The sequence below is a fragment of the Apteryx mantelli genome, chromosome 16 (assembly GCF_036417845.1).
Source record: "Apteryx mantelli isolate bAptMan1 chromosome 16, bAptMan1.hap1, whole genome shotgun sequence".
NCBI lineage: Eukaryota > Metazoa > Chordata > Aves > Apterygiformes > Apterygidae > Apteryx > Apteryx mantelli.
In genome coordinates this window covers 14,782,597-14,797,375 of record NC_089993.1, presented here as the reverse complement: position 1 = coordinate 14,797,375, position 14,779 = coordinate 14,782,597, and the positions used below count along the sequence as shown (strand labels likewise).

The following is a 14,779-nucleotide window of genomic DNA, read 5'->3' as shown; positions in this document are numbered from 1 at the left end:
ATGCCTTAAGACATGGACTCAAAACAATATTAAAAAATAAAAACGAAGTAGTCTGCCTTTCACCCTGTTCTTGCTTGTGAGCGCTCCCTCTCCAAGCATGCTGCGTCTTATTTGAGCTGTGCCGGCAAGACTGGATCTTCCTGGAGAGTAGCTGGGTTTTACTACCCGGATTTGTGTTTTCTGGGCACAGTCTTGCAGTCTTTACTGTCATGAGTAATTCTGAGGAAGGGCTTATCAGTGTGACTAATCGAACATTAAAATTACCATGTTTTCTTTAGTAAACAGGATTGGGCCTGTTTTCTATATTTAATATTAGCTCAGATTAAGAACTCAAATGTTTTGCAGTTATCGCTGGCAAGATGGTATTTCTGAAAGGTATTTTTTTACAGCTGTAATTGCATTTAGAAAAGGGTTAGTTTAGTGAGGGCTTGTACAGTAGATATATTTCTGTTTTGTAGCATATACTGATTTAAACTGAGGATTGGAATAAAAACATTCCAATGATTATTTTTCCCCTTGTTTAGTGCAGGATGTTGCCAGTCCTTTTGCATGTGAGTAGCCCTGTTTAAACTCAGTGGGTGGACCCAAGAATTAAGAATGATCTTGTAGGGGAAGAGTTTGCAGGATCAGGCATGCATGCAGAAAATGTCTGATATTCTCAAGTAACAAGGCAGAATCTGTGGAAAATGAAGGAAGAACAGTCAGTTTCTATCCTGCAATGCAAAGTATATATTTTTAATTGGAAAAGTAAGTTCTGTAAGTCAGAGTGGGCAGGTTTTTCTTGTATTCTGACAGATTTGGTCGCTATATTGTAGCGCAGAGATGACTGATAACCCCCTTCATAAAATTAGAAACCACACCCCCAGACCATCTGGCATATTACTTAAAGAAAAACACTACCCAACATGGAGCTTATCATTGTTTTCAATAAAGAAAATCCAGGCCAATTTGTCCGAGCCCAGTGCTGCATGTCCGATCCAAGCGAAATCCCAGTGAAGGCAACATGAAAATTCTCCGTTTAAATGAGAAACAGGGTCTTATGTTAAATGTGCTGCGATTGGAGTCCATAGTCAGCAATGGAGTTTCATTGGCGTGACGGAGAGCTGAATCTGACCCTGTTTAAAATAGAAAGCGTGCATGGTCCCAGGAAGTAGGCAGCTGTAGCGTGCAGAGTACACAGTTTTACTACTAACAGCCTAAATCACCGAAACGGGGGCATTTCCTTTATTCCGCCTGTGAAGTTCTCCCTGGCTTAGCAGTGTGGTTTTTTCTCCTCGTGCTTCACCTCTCCCATCTGTCCTGTGGGAGGTGGAGTTCATTTCATCACCTGTTATGTTTGCCTCCCGCTGGGAACAGACTTTCCCCAGTCGTCTCCCTGCGTGGGGAAGTGCAGGGCTGAGTGTGCTTCATTGCATGGTTTAAGGCCATCAACCGCAGGGTCACCTTAGGCCATGTGAATTTAATAGCCTGTGATTAAGAACTAGCAGGGCAGCTTTTGTTAAGCGGAGATACGTTCTAAGTTAACAGTATACCTTTATGGAAAGTGTTAGATCATTGCATCCAAGAGCTCAATCCATTAGAAAAATCTGCTGTTGACTTAGTGGGTTTTTTTGGTGTGGGGCTCAAATCAAAGACGTTATGATACAACGTGTTAACCTCTTCTGTATCCCTGAAACTTTATGAGAGGCGGGCATCTACCATGTGTCTTGGGTTTCCCCGAGACACATATAGAGAATACTCCTTCTTTACAGTTGGTTGATAATGTCTAGGTAAAGGGGAAAAAAACTAAACAAAACAGGATCTTGCAGGCTGCTACTTATATTTCCTTTAATAGATCAAAGTTGAAACTTAATGACATCTATCTCTGCATTTGGATGTCAGAAGGGCATATTTTGCATCAGCCAGAAAGAAGATCAAACAGACAGATTGACGTTGCCTTGGGCTTTCTGGCTCTAGGACCGATTTGTAAGACAGACCATTTCGGTTTATTGTACCTTACACTGAATTCCTGAAAAAAGAGATAATGAGAATTTCCCAAGCTGTTGCCGTTGGTACTAGAAGTTTTGGACCTGTACTTTTTGGAGGTATATCAAAGTGACATGTAGAAGGGTATGTGCTAAGATTGCATATATTTAGGATTGTACCTCACACATAACAGTTGTTTGGGAAGGAGATGGCAATGTGGAAATACAAAACAATAAATATAAAATAACAGTAGTCTTAGGATGCTTTCCACATGCTTATTTAGGAGAACAGTAATCATATTGGCAGAATGTCACAGGAACTGTGCGATTTATATATTAGCTACTCCTTGACCTAGTGGAAAAATGCCAATCTGACAAAAAAGAACAATTTCAGCTACATTAATGGATTGACCAAGGCTAATTGTGAGAGTTTTTCTACCCATCATTGAAATGTTGTCAGTAAAGAAAAGATTACAGAGAAATTTCTTGATCAGCTGCCATGAAAGCATTTTTTTATTATTAAAATGTTAAGAGAGAGCTGCATTAATCTGGCTCAGTGCAGCATCCTCCATCTTCACTTAGTGACAAGCAATGTTCAATTTCTAAACTAAGAACCACCCGTTTCTAAGCTTTCTGCTTCAAGCCTCTTTTTGTAAGGTGCTAAGCACCCATAAACTCCCATTTTCCTTGCTAAGCACTGAAAGGACTCATCCTGCAACTTCAGGCTCATAGTCAGTATATTGAGGAAATTGATGCAAATTCTGACATGCTTCGTTGGGGAATACTGTTGCCAGATCATAAGTTAGGTATCGGGCTTCTTTAAAGTCAGACTAGAGAGAGCAAGTTGTAATTATTGTAGCATCATTGTTTGAACTAATTAAAAAAAAAAAAAGTCTTCTGGCCACACATCCAGAGTGAAGTGGGGTTGCAAAGCTGACTTTCTGATTTTGCAGCCCTGCTTGGGCAAGACTCCTGTTGACTTCAAGCTCCTTTAAGTGCAATGATTTTTCCAATGACTTTAGTGGGAAATGGAATTACTTCCACATACCTGTGGGGATCAAGGAGAGACCAAGTGCCCTCAGCATTTTAGCAGTTGTCTGACAGCAACCACGTGCTCTGTAGTGATGTTTATTAAAAAAAAAAAAATCAATGCTTTGGCAACAGAAAAAATACAATTTGTGTTGCATAATGCATTGAGGTTTCACTGGAACTTGTTTTGCAGTCTGCTGTGCTAGCTGTGTAGATCTCTTTTTTTAACCTAAGAAATCCCCATCTGCAACAGGACATGAACCTATGAAATAATATACATGCCTAAGATATGTAGCGAGACAGCAAAATACAGTATGAGCCAGAGACCTTCTTCACCTTAGAAATTGTCTTATAAGCAACACATGCTCCTCGACATGTCACTTTGCTTTATAAACATGATGATAGAATATGGCTAATTGCGGCTAAGTTGAGCAGTTATATATAAGCACATGGCTTAACATATTGGTTAGCTGATCATACTATTCCTTTGGTCTTACCAGTTTCTTTAAACAAGACAGCATGAAATCAGTCATGTTAAAAGGGAGCTATGCCAGTGGGTTGAATACAGGATTAGAACCTGTGGCTCAGGCCTGCCGTACAGCTGGCATCATTGGTGGTTTCTCTTTTCAGCAAGATGGCTGTGCCCGCCAAGCAGCTAGGATTAAAGGCATTAGTTTTACATTTAATCTTTTTTTTTAACACTGTTTGCATGCAGACAGAGATGCTTCTTGCTCTGAGCCTAGCTTGGGTCTTACACGGAGCAAAACTTGTGCTGCTTTCTTTTGAGCATCACTTCATTGCCTGAAAATGAGGGAGGGGTTGCGACAACTTGAGCTTGCCAAAAGGGAGGTTGGTATTAAGGTGCTGGGTGGCTGAGCATTAGGAAGCGGAAGAGGGCTGGAAGAACATCTGAACGGATTCTCATTTTGCATGACACCATTTGGGGTCAGGTGGATGGCCTGGTGCCATCGGAAGGGGATGCAGGAGGCCTGGCTCCGGACCTCAGCTCAGATACAGACTTCGTGCAAGATCTCAGACAAGCCATCTTATTTACCCCACTGATCAGTTTTCTGGAGCATGGGGTACAATAAAAGCAGGAATAAAATCCATTAGTCATTGCTGTGTTCAAACGTTACAGGATTGAGAACTGCAAATAAGGCCCATAGTCAGCTAAGCAGTTAGGTTCCAAATTTCCCATGGAAATCAATGGGAAACAAGCATTCTACATAGGTAGTAGGAGCCCGCTTATGGGGGTGAGTTGAGACGCTGGATTTCACACTCACTTATTTCAGACACGAATCTGTTCTACTGATGAGAAAAATAGGCAGGATGGACCAGTGGGTGTGCCTGGCACTGTCTCTTGGATCTCCCATTTCATCTTCTCTTAGCTACCTATAATACCATTTTCCAAAGAGCAAAGATACACCTTAAGGCACAGAGCTCTTCTGAGGTGCTGAAGATAGCATTGCCCTTATATCTTACCAGGCTCTGGAGGTTATTTCACCGGTTGCATGCTCTTTTGGGCAGGTTTTCTTGGAGCGAGGAGGAAAGGAGGTGGTTGGTTTGCAGAGCAGTCCCATATAATTTGTGTTACTAACAAAGCTGAGCTTAAAAGTTCCAGAGTCACCTGGGCATATTCTGAACTGTGCATACCAGAAGCAGGGAGAATGGCGGCGTTAAAAGCAGTGCGATCGAGGACTATGGGATGTTGGTAGCATGTGGACAGGGTAATTATTGTGTAATAATCATTTACATTTTTTAGTGTATATCACAGCTTGCTTTGGAGCCAGCAGTGTAATCTTGAAACCCTCCAGTGATGTTACAGAGGGGACTCCAAGCAGCAGCGTGCTAAAAATCAGAGTTTAGCTGTGCTGGAATCTATATGCGGTGCCCAATTTGCTTCTGTCTTCCTGATCCCGTCTGCAGATTGTGCTGTTGCTTTCAGAACCCCACTGCAGGGGACACGACCTGGACTGCTTCACTTAACAAAACCAAATAGTTGGAGCAGTTATTTTGTTGTTTTCTATGATAAATGAAATGCCAAGTTTTCCATCTTTGCTTTTTCTCATGGCCCTTTAACCCATGTGGTAGGCTTATTTAGGGAACAAGACAAGCCTGGATGCGGTCCCAGAGTTTGCAGTAGCTTCAGATGCCCCTCCAAAGGTTAGGATACTTCACAGGGGATTTGTTCTGCAACAGAGAGGCTAAAAGGAAAGCCATGCTAGTTACTTTTCGCTTTTGATTCTGTCCTAGTATTGTCCTTAAAAGCAGGCAAGAGAAAATTTACAGAAGCAGCATTGTTGCTGTTTGGTGTGTAATACTGTATTTTGTACTGTAGTCTCGTGCCAGAACTTCAAGAAACTTCTTCTAAGAAACATTTTAAGTGCTATATTGTTGTTGTTATTTCTATACCTTTCCAGTAAGAAAGGTTTTATTATGCCTTTCATGTGAAAATGCAACTGTCTTACTTGAGATATGGTTCTGTGTCACAGAGTAGGCACTGTTTCTGGGAGCTTTCAGTAAAACGGATATTAGAGTTAAATTGTGCATGCTTATACATGACATTAAATGTTAATGTCTTCTCTGCCTTATGCCCTTGCAATTGCACTGACAGGAGTTACTTTAGATTAATTACAGCAGAATTTGGTCCTGTGCATATGAACAACACATTTATATGTATGGAACAGCACTGAAGTGACAGTCACGCTTGTAACATAGCTGAGGTTTAATATTTTGTTTCCTGTTTTAGGGTATGATGATGTTTCAGAAACAAACTTGAGATCTTACAGTGTTCATTCTGCTAAACATGTGCAAGAGAATCGTCCTGTGCCCATTCGCAGAAAAAGAAGCATTGGTAAGAAACAAGCTATTTGTACATAGAGAGTAAAAACAGAGGGGGTGCTTTTGGTCAGCCAAGCAGGACATTTCACTGGAAAAATGCAACATGCACAAAGGAAAAAGGCCATTTCTAGTTTGTGCCTTTTTGTGTGCACAAAATGAGCCGTTGCCTGAGAAGCTGTCTTCTGGAGGATGTCCATAGGAGACAGGCAAGCACAAATTCTTTACATTCACTTTCTTGTTGCAGCATGTTAGAAAGTTAGACTTTGGTTAGAAAATGCTGTGATATTCAATGTATAATTCATAGTGTGGGGAACAACTACAGCAGTGTGCTTTAAAAAACATCAACAGTTGGTGGAGTTTTCAGTACAGAAGCTGTACAAAAGGAAACAGCTTGACTCTTTATTTAAAAGAAAAAAAACAGTTTATCCAAAAAATTAAAAGCGATTGACGGAAGTGCTGGGGCATTGATTTCCATCTTTAATAGGGTACCAGGCATGTTTACAAGGGATTTTTTTTCTTAAAAAACACTAATGATGATGATCCAACAAAGCCCAAATATAAAATTAAAGAGATGTTAATGAATTTTAGAACAGGATTTGTATGCAGTGCTTGTTCATCTGATTAGATCTGACCCTTTTACCATTCCACTCGTCTGCAGAAAATATCCATATTCTTACCTGTTATAGGTAATTCAGAGTCAATATATTTTAACTTTAAGCTACGATTGTATGACGTATATAGCACAGCGTGCTGTCAGCATGGATTTGCAGTGTGAGTTGGCAAGTGCACTCGTCACACTGAATGCCTCTAGAGAACAGCGGTTCTGAAACAGTCTGCTGCACTTGGCACCTTACTCTGCAAGGTGTTGAATGCCTCCCCATAAAAGTCAGTGGGAACAGGATATGCTCAATAACTTGTAGGAGCTGTCAACTAGCTTGCAGTATTGGATCCTCTAATTTTCTTGAGTTCAGTGTTGGGGACTGAGAAGAAGAATTTCTACTCTGTTTAGCCCACCAAAATGTCTCTCTTCCAAAGCCAAGCCTCGATTTTCATGTTACAGGCTCAGGCCAGGCCTCAATTTCTTATATGTCAGAAGTTGCTGAAGAAGTGCAGGCAGTGCCCCAGTTCCCTGCCCCATCTACCCCAAAGCTATCACTGCTTCCACTGAAAGGCAAAAAATCCAAGCCACCTTCAGAGAACTTATTGAACAAGTTGTCCTTGTTATTGCTATTATTTTCCGGACTGTTCTTCCCTTGAATTAATCAGTTTTACTTCTTGGGCAGTCCCTCGGCTGAAAAAGATAAATGGTTTGGATTTTTCATGTCAGCATCATGCACTGCAGCAGCACACAGCTATTCTTTCTGATCCTCATGTGGCTGGAACGGCTGTCTACAGGCTCACCTTACCTGAGCCCAGCAGAATATTGGTTTAACTAAAAACTACATTGCAAGCTCTTTAGTCATGCTACTCTTGTGATTTTGCCTCATTCGAAAAATAACAAATCAAATAAAACCCAACGTGTACAAAGCTTTGATAATTTCATTGAGAAAGAATAGCAGTTGCCATTTGGGATGGTGGATGGAGCCAGCTCCCTGATACAGGGATGTTAAGGTTGGGGAAGTGGAAACCCAGAACTCAGAAATTTCAAGCTGCCGCAGGTGGTTTCCCAGCTCAGCCAATTTGGGTGTGAGATAAATATTCTCAGTGCAACTTCTGTGGTGGTATTTGCAATGTGTTGCACATTTGTGTGACAGTATATATATGCAATGATAGCCCCAATATTGTAAAATAACAGCTGCTGTTGAGCAGTGGCTATGAAGCCGTATTGGAGGATCGTCTAATTTGGAGAAGCCCCTGGCTTGCTGTCAATTCTAAAGAGCCAGCGCTGTCTTATCTGACGGTGTGTGCTCCGAGCTATGTTGGGACTCAGACCATTATAAACCCTCATTTTAGGGCAGGGACTTTTGGAGTGACTCAGGCTCCTCTCTGGGTAGCACACAGGGGTTAATGGCAGGCAAAGAGCACTCAGCACTCACTTATGAGTAAGCAATGGGAGCTGAGAACACTGTCTCAAAACCCCAGCTAAGGATGCCAGTCATAAATTGGTGGTGTAAAGTATCTGGGTGCTCTGAGGTGAGAGCAGCTGTTCACCTGGAAGTGTGAATTTCTTCTGCTTGCAGAAGAAGCCATCCCGGCTGTCTGCAAAACACGGACGGTTATATACGAGATACCTCGGAGTCAGATTGATCCCACCTCTGCCAACTTCCTGATATGGCCACCCTGCGTGGAAGTGAAACGTTGCACAGGCTGTTGCAACACCAGCAGCGTGAAATGCCAGCCATCACGGATACATCACAGAAGTGTCAAGGTGAGCAAATAGTGACTGCGGGACCCTAAGAGGCTTCTCTTAAGTATAAGAACTTCAGGTATTCATATGGCTGTCCTGTGTCACCTGATCTTTATTATCCATCCTCATAGCAAGTGGATTAGATACAATGCTCCTCTCCATGGTGAGGGAGCAGATGGCCTTTTCAAATTACATGATTATTGGAAAATGTTTGGTTTGGATTTGATTCTCATAGGATTCCCTTTAGGTTTCCTTCTTCTGTAATGAAAATAAAGTTGATTCTGTGTTTCCCATGATCTCGCACAGAACAGATCTTGAAGTTAAGGAGATAAAATGACTCAAGGGGCATTGGACTAAAAAAAAAAATAAATCACAGTATGGAATGCTGTTTTCTTAATTAAATATTATGCAGCCTAAATTGGGCTTTTATATTTGACAACACAACACTTTTGATCTGAAAAAATGTGTTTCAAATTATCTTACCCCAGGGATAGAAGACTCAACGGCTTCATGCTGTATTTAATCATTAGAAAAAATCCATTTCTCTCTGTTGCAATTTTCCAGTAAATATTACGTGAAATATTTCTTATGTTCGTTGGGCCTCACTGTGTTCTAATTTTTATCAATGTTTAAACAAGTAATGTTGATTTACATCTGTGTGCAGGAGATTAGACTTACACTAACCATTTATATTGTTAAACCTGTGAATTCATGTTGCTTTGAGTATTTTAAGAGCAGAATTTATTTAAAAAAATAACATTCTTGAACATAAAATTGCCCAGCACAACACACTGATCGCTCTACTTGCAATGGATTTCTTATTAAGAAAGGTGTTGTTAACCCGTGTAGCACTGTATGTTCTAAATGCAAAGTGTGACATCTAAGCCAGTTCATTGTTTCTCATGCACACAGGCACACATCTGAGCAGGACTTTTTTTTTTCCTTTTCTGAATGTCTGAAAAGCATTTTCACACTCAAATAAGCTGGAGAAACATCTGAACACATTTCCTCCGTCTTTCCAAAAATAATTATCCTTTACATTCGCTTGCCACCATTTCTTTGGTACACTTTGCAGAAACAATTAAAAATGAGGGAAAAACTGGGATCAGTTTAATTAACTGAGGGCTGAGAACAAACTGGGGAAGTTGATGCATTACGGCTGTAAACCATTTAGAATAGGAGCTTCACAGGGAAGTGCCTCCTGAACCAGAATTATAATATATAGTGCTGTTACCTGTGTGTTTGATAGTGCTTCCAATTACTTTTGTGTAGCAGCTAATACATACAAAGCAGCTGGAGATGCCCAGCAAAGAGTTATCCTGTGTATTGTGAACTTGCCGCCTGGGATTGTGTACCACAGAGCGGCTCTGTGCTTGCTACCTACCCCTGCAGTGACAGGGGAGAGAGAGAGAGAGGCTTAGCTGTGGCAGTCCCCTGCTGTCAGGGCACTCCAAGCGCACCCTAAAAGCCTAGTTGCAAACTCAGCTACTGGCAGCAGCTTTGCAGGACATCATTACTGGGGCTGCTTCCCCAGCGCATTGCTGTGCTGAAATCTCAGTTTCTCATTCAGTCCGCTGATACAGTTTTAGCACTTTTAGATTTGCATTCATTTTAATAGGGCGCAAGCTAAAAGTAGGCTCAGCTGAGCAGCTGCTTTTTGTGGCTGTGTAAAATATATTGCCACCAGCAATATCAGTATACATCAGCCAGCTTTGGAGGACTTTTTTTTTTTTTCCAAGCTCCAAGACTGCTCCAAAGAGTCATTAAGTAGAAGGGAAAAAAAGGACAAGAGGTCAAGCAGGAACAGGATGTTCATTGTAAAGGTTGTAGGCTGACCCCACTGTCACACCAGAAATCTCTGAACAGAATCCATATTTATGCCCTCCAGAGTCAGATCCTCTTGTAACTTTGATATAATTGATGGTTTTATGAGCCTTTTGCCAATCTTACGTTCAGAGCTGAATGTCTGCTCATGCCATTAACTAGCTGGCCCAGAGCGAGGGTCGCTGGAAAGGTAGGGGGAGCGGTTTTGGAGAGCCTTCTGGGCAGTTCCTGCAATGCGGTTGGAAAGCCGTCTTGTGTTTTCCCCTGATGTCAGACTGCATAAAAGCCCTCTTTTGATTCAACATTGAAAAGGCTTTCCCCACTTCCTCTTCATTGACAAGGTAGTGAGATCATAGCTGGCCCATTCACACTAGAAAAATGTTCACCCAGAAAGGTCAGCAAGTGGGTTTGCATCATCTAAGAGGCTAAAGCAGAGGATGTTTTCTTTGTCTTACTGAGGGCCATTGTGGTCAAGGTTAAGAGAGACAGCTGTTCCAGTGTGGCGGGAGCAGCGAAGGTGCTTTATTGGGGCATTCCTTTCTTGGGGACCTGATTCAAAGGCATCCTTGGGGGATGCCCTTACTTGCCTTCGCTGAGCCTTGGTCAGGTGCTGGTGTACCTGTGCAACTGTAGTTCTAGGGAGGCCCCCAACCCAGTGGTGCTGGTGACACAGCTCCCCTAAAATGGGACTTCTGAGGTTCCTCTTCATGGGGTAGATTCGTAAAACATAGGTTTCCCTGCACTGTAGCACTGTAAGCCCATGAGGATACAGCCTCCTGGTCCTAAAGAAATCTGTATTCAGCAAGCTGTGCCTGTACAGCATTACAAAAACCTGATTGAAATAAATCAGCTGGTTGGGAATTGCTCTGTGATAGGAAGGAAGGTATTGCATTTCTCTCCTTGTGAGAGAGAAACAGTGACATGGCCTGGTGAGTAGGAGTGTTGGTTTCACTTACAGATACATTTCCTCTCCCCTCTGCAAAAACATATCAGTAACATTCATAGTTTTGGTTGCTTCTACACAGTGAGATCGAGTATTTATCTTTACCAAGTGCTAGACCATTCGTTTGTTGGGGGGGGGGGGGGGGGTTCTGACCTGAGTCTTTCCAAGAGGTTTCTCATAATGTTGAACAGAATGTTCTGTGCGTTTTCGATCAAGGCAGCAGAAAATAGTTAATATTATGGAGCAAATCATGTCTGTACTGCAGTTTTTGAATAGCCAGGCTGAGTGTTATGGTTGTTGGCAGCAATATTTATTTCCAAACTGAGAAGAAAGAGCTAAATCATTCTATCTACCTCTGTTCTACCTTCTGCTTGGCCTTGGGCCATAGTCATACCAGTTTTTACCATTTCTGAATAGTCTATGTTGAGCTGATTTGGGGATATTTAACATAGGATATTCCTACAGTAAGTAAATAGGAGGGAAATACTGAGAGAAAATGAGCTGGAAAGGAAGGAAAAGATTGAAAAGCTACTCCTCAGCAATCATTTGAAAATTGTAAAGTGACAGATTTAGAAGAGAGAAGGGCAAAAACAGAGGAAGTCAGAATGAGTTGTTTGGCAGAGCTACAGAGCATCTGAGGAAGTTGAGACCTTGCAGAACAAATTGCATGTGCAGGTAAAATGGCTGTACATAATGTCTACAGTCTTAAGAACATCTTTCCTCAATGAGTCCATTTCTATCATTAGAATAAACAAGACTTTGCTTTTTAGCTGCGATTTAGTTGAAGGGTACTGCCTGCATGCAATCAGAACTCCTGGGCAGGGCCAGCCAGTAGATATGAAAGATCAATTTAAGAATAGGGGAGAGGGGCGAAACCCTGACCCAGGTGGAGCCAAGAAGAGGTCAAGCCTGAGAGAGGCACCCTGAGAGGGCCAGGGTGGGGGTCTCCACAGGGCCGCCATCGCCCTTCGCACCTCGACTTGCAGGGGGAGAGGCCTGGCGGCTCCCCCTCAGGGGAGAGGAGGCGGAAAGGAGGCAGAGAGACCCCCGCGAGCCAGCCCCGCCCCGGAGGGCAGCTGGGTGGCTGCAGCACCCTCCATCCCCCTCGGCCCCGCCGCTGATCAGCCTCCCCTCAGGCGACTCCCGCCTCTTCCCGCCCCCCGCCGCCGTCCCAGCATGCCCTGCGGCAGCCTCCCGCCCCGCGCCGCCCGGACTGCGTTTCCCGGCGTGCCCCGCTGCCGCCGGCTCTGTCAGGGGCGCGCGCAGCCCCTGGCTCTGAGAGGGCCGCTGCTTCCGCGGGGCTCTGACAGGGCCAGGCTCTGACAGGACCGTCGGTCTCCCGGGGCAGTGACAGGGCTGCGCACAACCCCCGTGGCAGTGACAGGGCTGTGTGCAACCCCCGGGCTCTGACAGGGCTGCGCACAACCCCTGGACTCTGACAGGGCTGTGCGCAACCCCCCGAGCTCTGACAGGGCTGCGCACACCCCCTGGGGCAGTGACAGTGCCACACACAGTTTTTATAGAGTTCTGCAGTTTTGGAGGTGTTTGGGGTTGTCACAGTTTTTAGTTCCATTGCATTAGAGACAAGTAAAAGAAGCTGATGTTGACATGGGTAGCTTGTTGAGGTGTGATGACCTCAAAGCATTTAGTAATACGCATAACAGTAATTGTCCAAGATAAACACCAGGGAGAAAAGTGCAACAAAAGAAAAACGATGCTGACACAAGGCCAAATTCCATGCTATTAGCATAGCTATCCCTGTTTATACCCACTGAAGATCAGATGTGCAACCTTTATCATTTTAGATTAGCATAAATTACAGATCCTGTGTGGCAGCAGGTGTTAGGAGGTGACACAAACACAACAATTTAACTCTATTGTGTGTTGCTTCAGTTTGACCCTTTACAGCATCTTACAAAACATCTTTCTTTTAACTTGTGTAGCCTGAAATAAAGTCATGGAACTTATGTTGGATTATGTTTTAACTATAGTACAGTAAAAAGCAGATTTTTTAATTGGCTGCTAAAATTCATTATGATCCTGTTCTTCCAAGTATCATCATCTTGGTTTTTACTGTTATTTAGTACCAAATAGCCACAGGAACTGCATATATCTTTCAATTTGAAAAACAAAGCAAAACAGGGATAGACTTTAAAAAGTTTGATTACAGTTTATTTTTGTTGCATGTAATTTTCATTAAGACTGGTTTATTCCAACAGTTGTAATAAGCATGGCAGATATCAAAGCTGTTTCATGATTGCTGGGTCTCTTTGTCTCTGGTGATGGAGGTGTCTTAATTACTGTTTGTTTTGATAAATTTTAGGGATTAGTCATCCTTTGATGCTGAATGACTCAGATGAACCATACATTTTCAAATTTTTGTGTTCAAAGGCTTGATGGAGTTGGGTTTTTAAATAGAAGATTTTGAAACATATTGCTTTGACCTATAGTTAATCTTTCAGCAAAAGCATTCTTACATGTCACGGCCAGCATCTTAATCTTTTTATGTAGAGATCTGACACATTTGGAAAACATCTTTAATGTGGACATTTTAGTTATTGCATCTTTCTCTGTACAACTTTTGTTTGCTGGGTAAATGCAAATAATCTTCAGATCCTGTTGACAGAAGAGGCGGTGACTAAAATGTGGATTTGAAATCCTGGCTCTTTGAAGGCAGTGGCAGATCTCCCGTTGACTTTAATAAGGCCAGGATTTCACTCTAACTTCTGTTACTGTCGTTCATAGGTCCCTGGTAGTTTGTTCCAAGAGTCAAAAGAGAGTTTCTGGGAACAGGGAATATGCTTTTTCACAGGGAATGTGATTTTTTCCAGCCACCACGCTCATTTTGTGAGACTGTTGTTCCACTTTTGGAAGGATCAGGGGACAGTGTTTTCATAGTTTGAAGATGATTTGGAGCATTAAAAACACCACCAAACATACCAGTAAACACTTACCAGTAGACTCTAGTGTAACTGTGAATGCTTTGGTTGTTTGGTAGTAACAAGAGATTTTGTTCTTATACTGATTGGACTTCATGGCTCTGTCATTTGATTTCTTCAGCAGGAACCAGCCTCTCCTCTCCTTCCTCTCCTTCCTTTTTCTCATTTGTATACAGTAATACATAACTGTATTATGTGGTCTTCTTGTTCACTGGGGCAGACACATTGCAGCCCCCTTTTGTCAAATGTCAGATTCATAATTAGTAGGGTTGAAAAGCCATGATTTCAAGAAGAACAGCTCAAAGATCCCTTTTGGATGAGATGTTCTCTATCAGCATAAGGCCTGATTCATCTAGTATCACTTAGGTTTATGCTCAGCTTCCATCACACAGGGGGTTTGGTCTGGGTAGGGTAGGTAACCCAGGGTAGGCAAGCCAGAGTGAATGAAGCCAGTTAAAACATGTCATCAGTGTTCTCCTCCTGGGCTAGAAAATAATCTATACCAGCTAAACGAATGGTTACCACCTATTCATGCAGTGTTGAAACACAGTTGTCAACTAAACACTGGACCCCTTACATACTGTGTAGCACTCTCTTCTCCCATATTATGCCATATGTCCTTGCACAACATGCCATACCCCTAACCATGACCACCACACCTGTGACACATGGCTCGACAGTGCCCAGCACCCCACGGCCCATCTCCCTTGGTGTCCCAGCACGGCAGTGCTCCTGCCCCCTGCACCGTGCCTCCTCCCCAGCCTGCCGGCGCCTGGTCGGTCAGGTTGTCCTCCCATTCAGTGCCCCCCACCCCAACCTACTTCCCTTCTACATTGATTTCCTTCAGATGCAAGACTGGCTTGTGGCCAGAGCTTCTCCAGCATGTTCCTTC

The 14,779-nt window shown here is 42.9% G+C and overlaps 2 protein-coding genes across 9 annotated transcripts in view; both read left to right on the top strand.

Annotated features, from left to right (window-relative positions):
- PDGFA (platelet derived growth factor subunit A) overlaps positions 1-14,779 on the top strand; it is a 120,183-nt gene that overhangs the window by 3,417 nt on the left and 101,987 nt on the right. For all 7 annotated transcript variants that reach the window (XR_010885835.1, XR_010885834.1, XM_067306408.1 and 4 more), the window contains exons 3-4: positions 5,743-5,847; positions 8,015-8,202. Coding sequence is in view for 5 of the 7 variants with exons in the window: in XM_067306408.1 (XP_067162509.1) it covers positions 5,743-5,847; positions 8,015-8,202 (293 nt within the window). In the remaining 2 variants the exon portion in view is untranslated. The remainder of the gene's footprint in view (positions 1-5,742; positions 5,848-8,014; positions 8,203-14,779) is intronic.
- The window catches only part of PRKAR1B (protein kinase cAMP-dependent type I regulatory subunit beta), a 164,654-nt gene that overhangs the window by 131,850 nt on the left and 18,025 nt on the right, over positions 1-14,779 (top strand). The gene's annotated exons all lie outside the window — the stretch shown is intronic.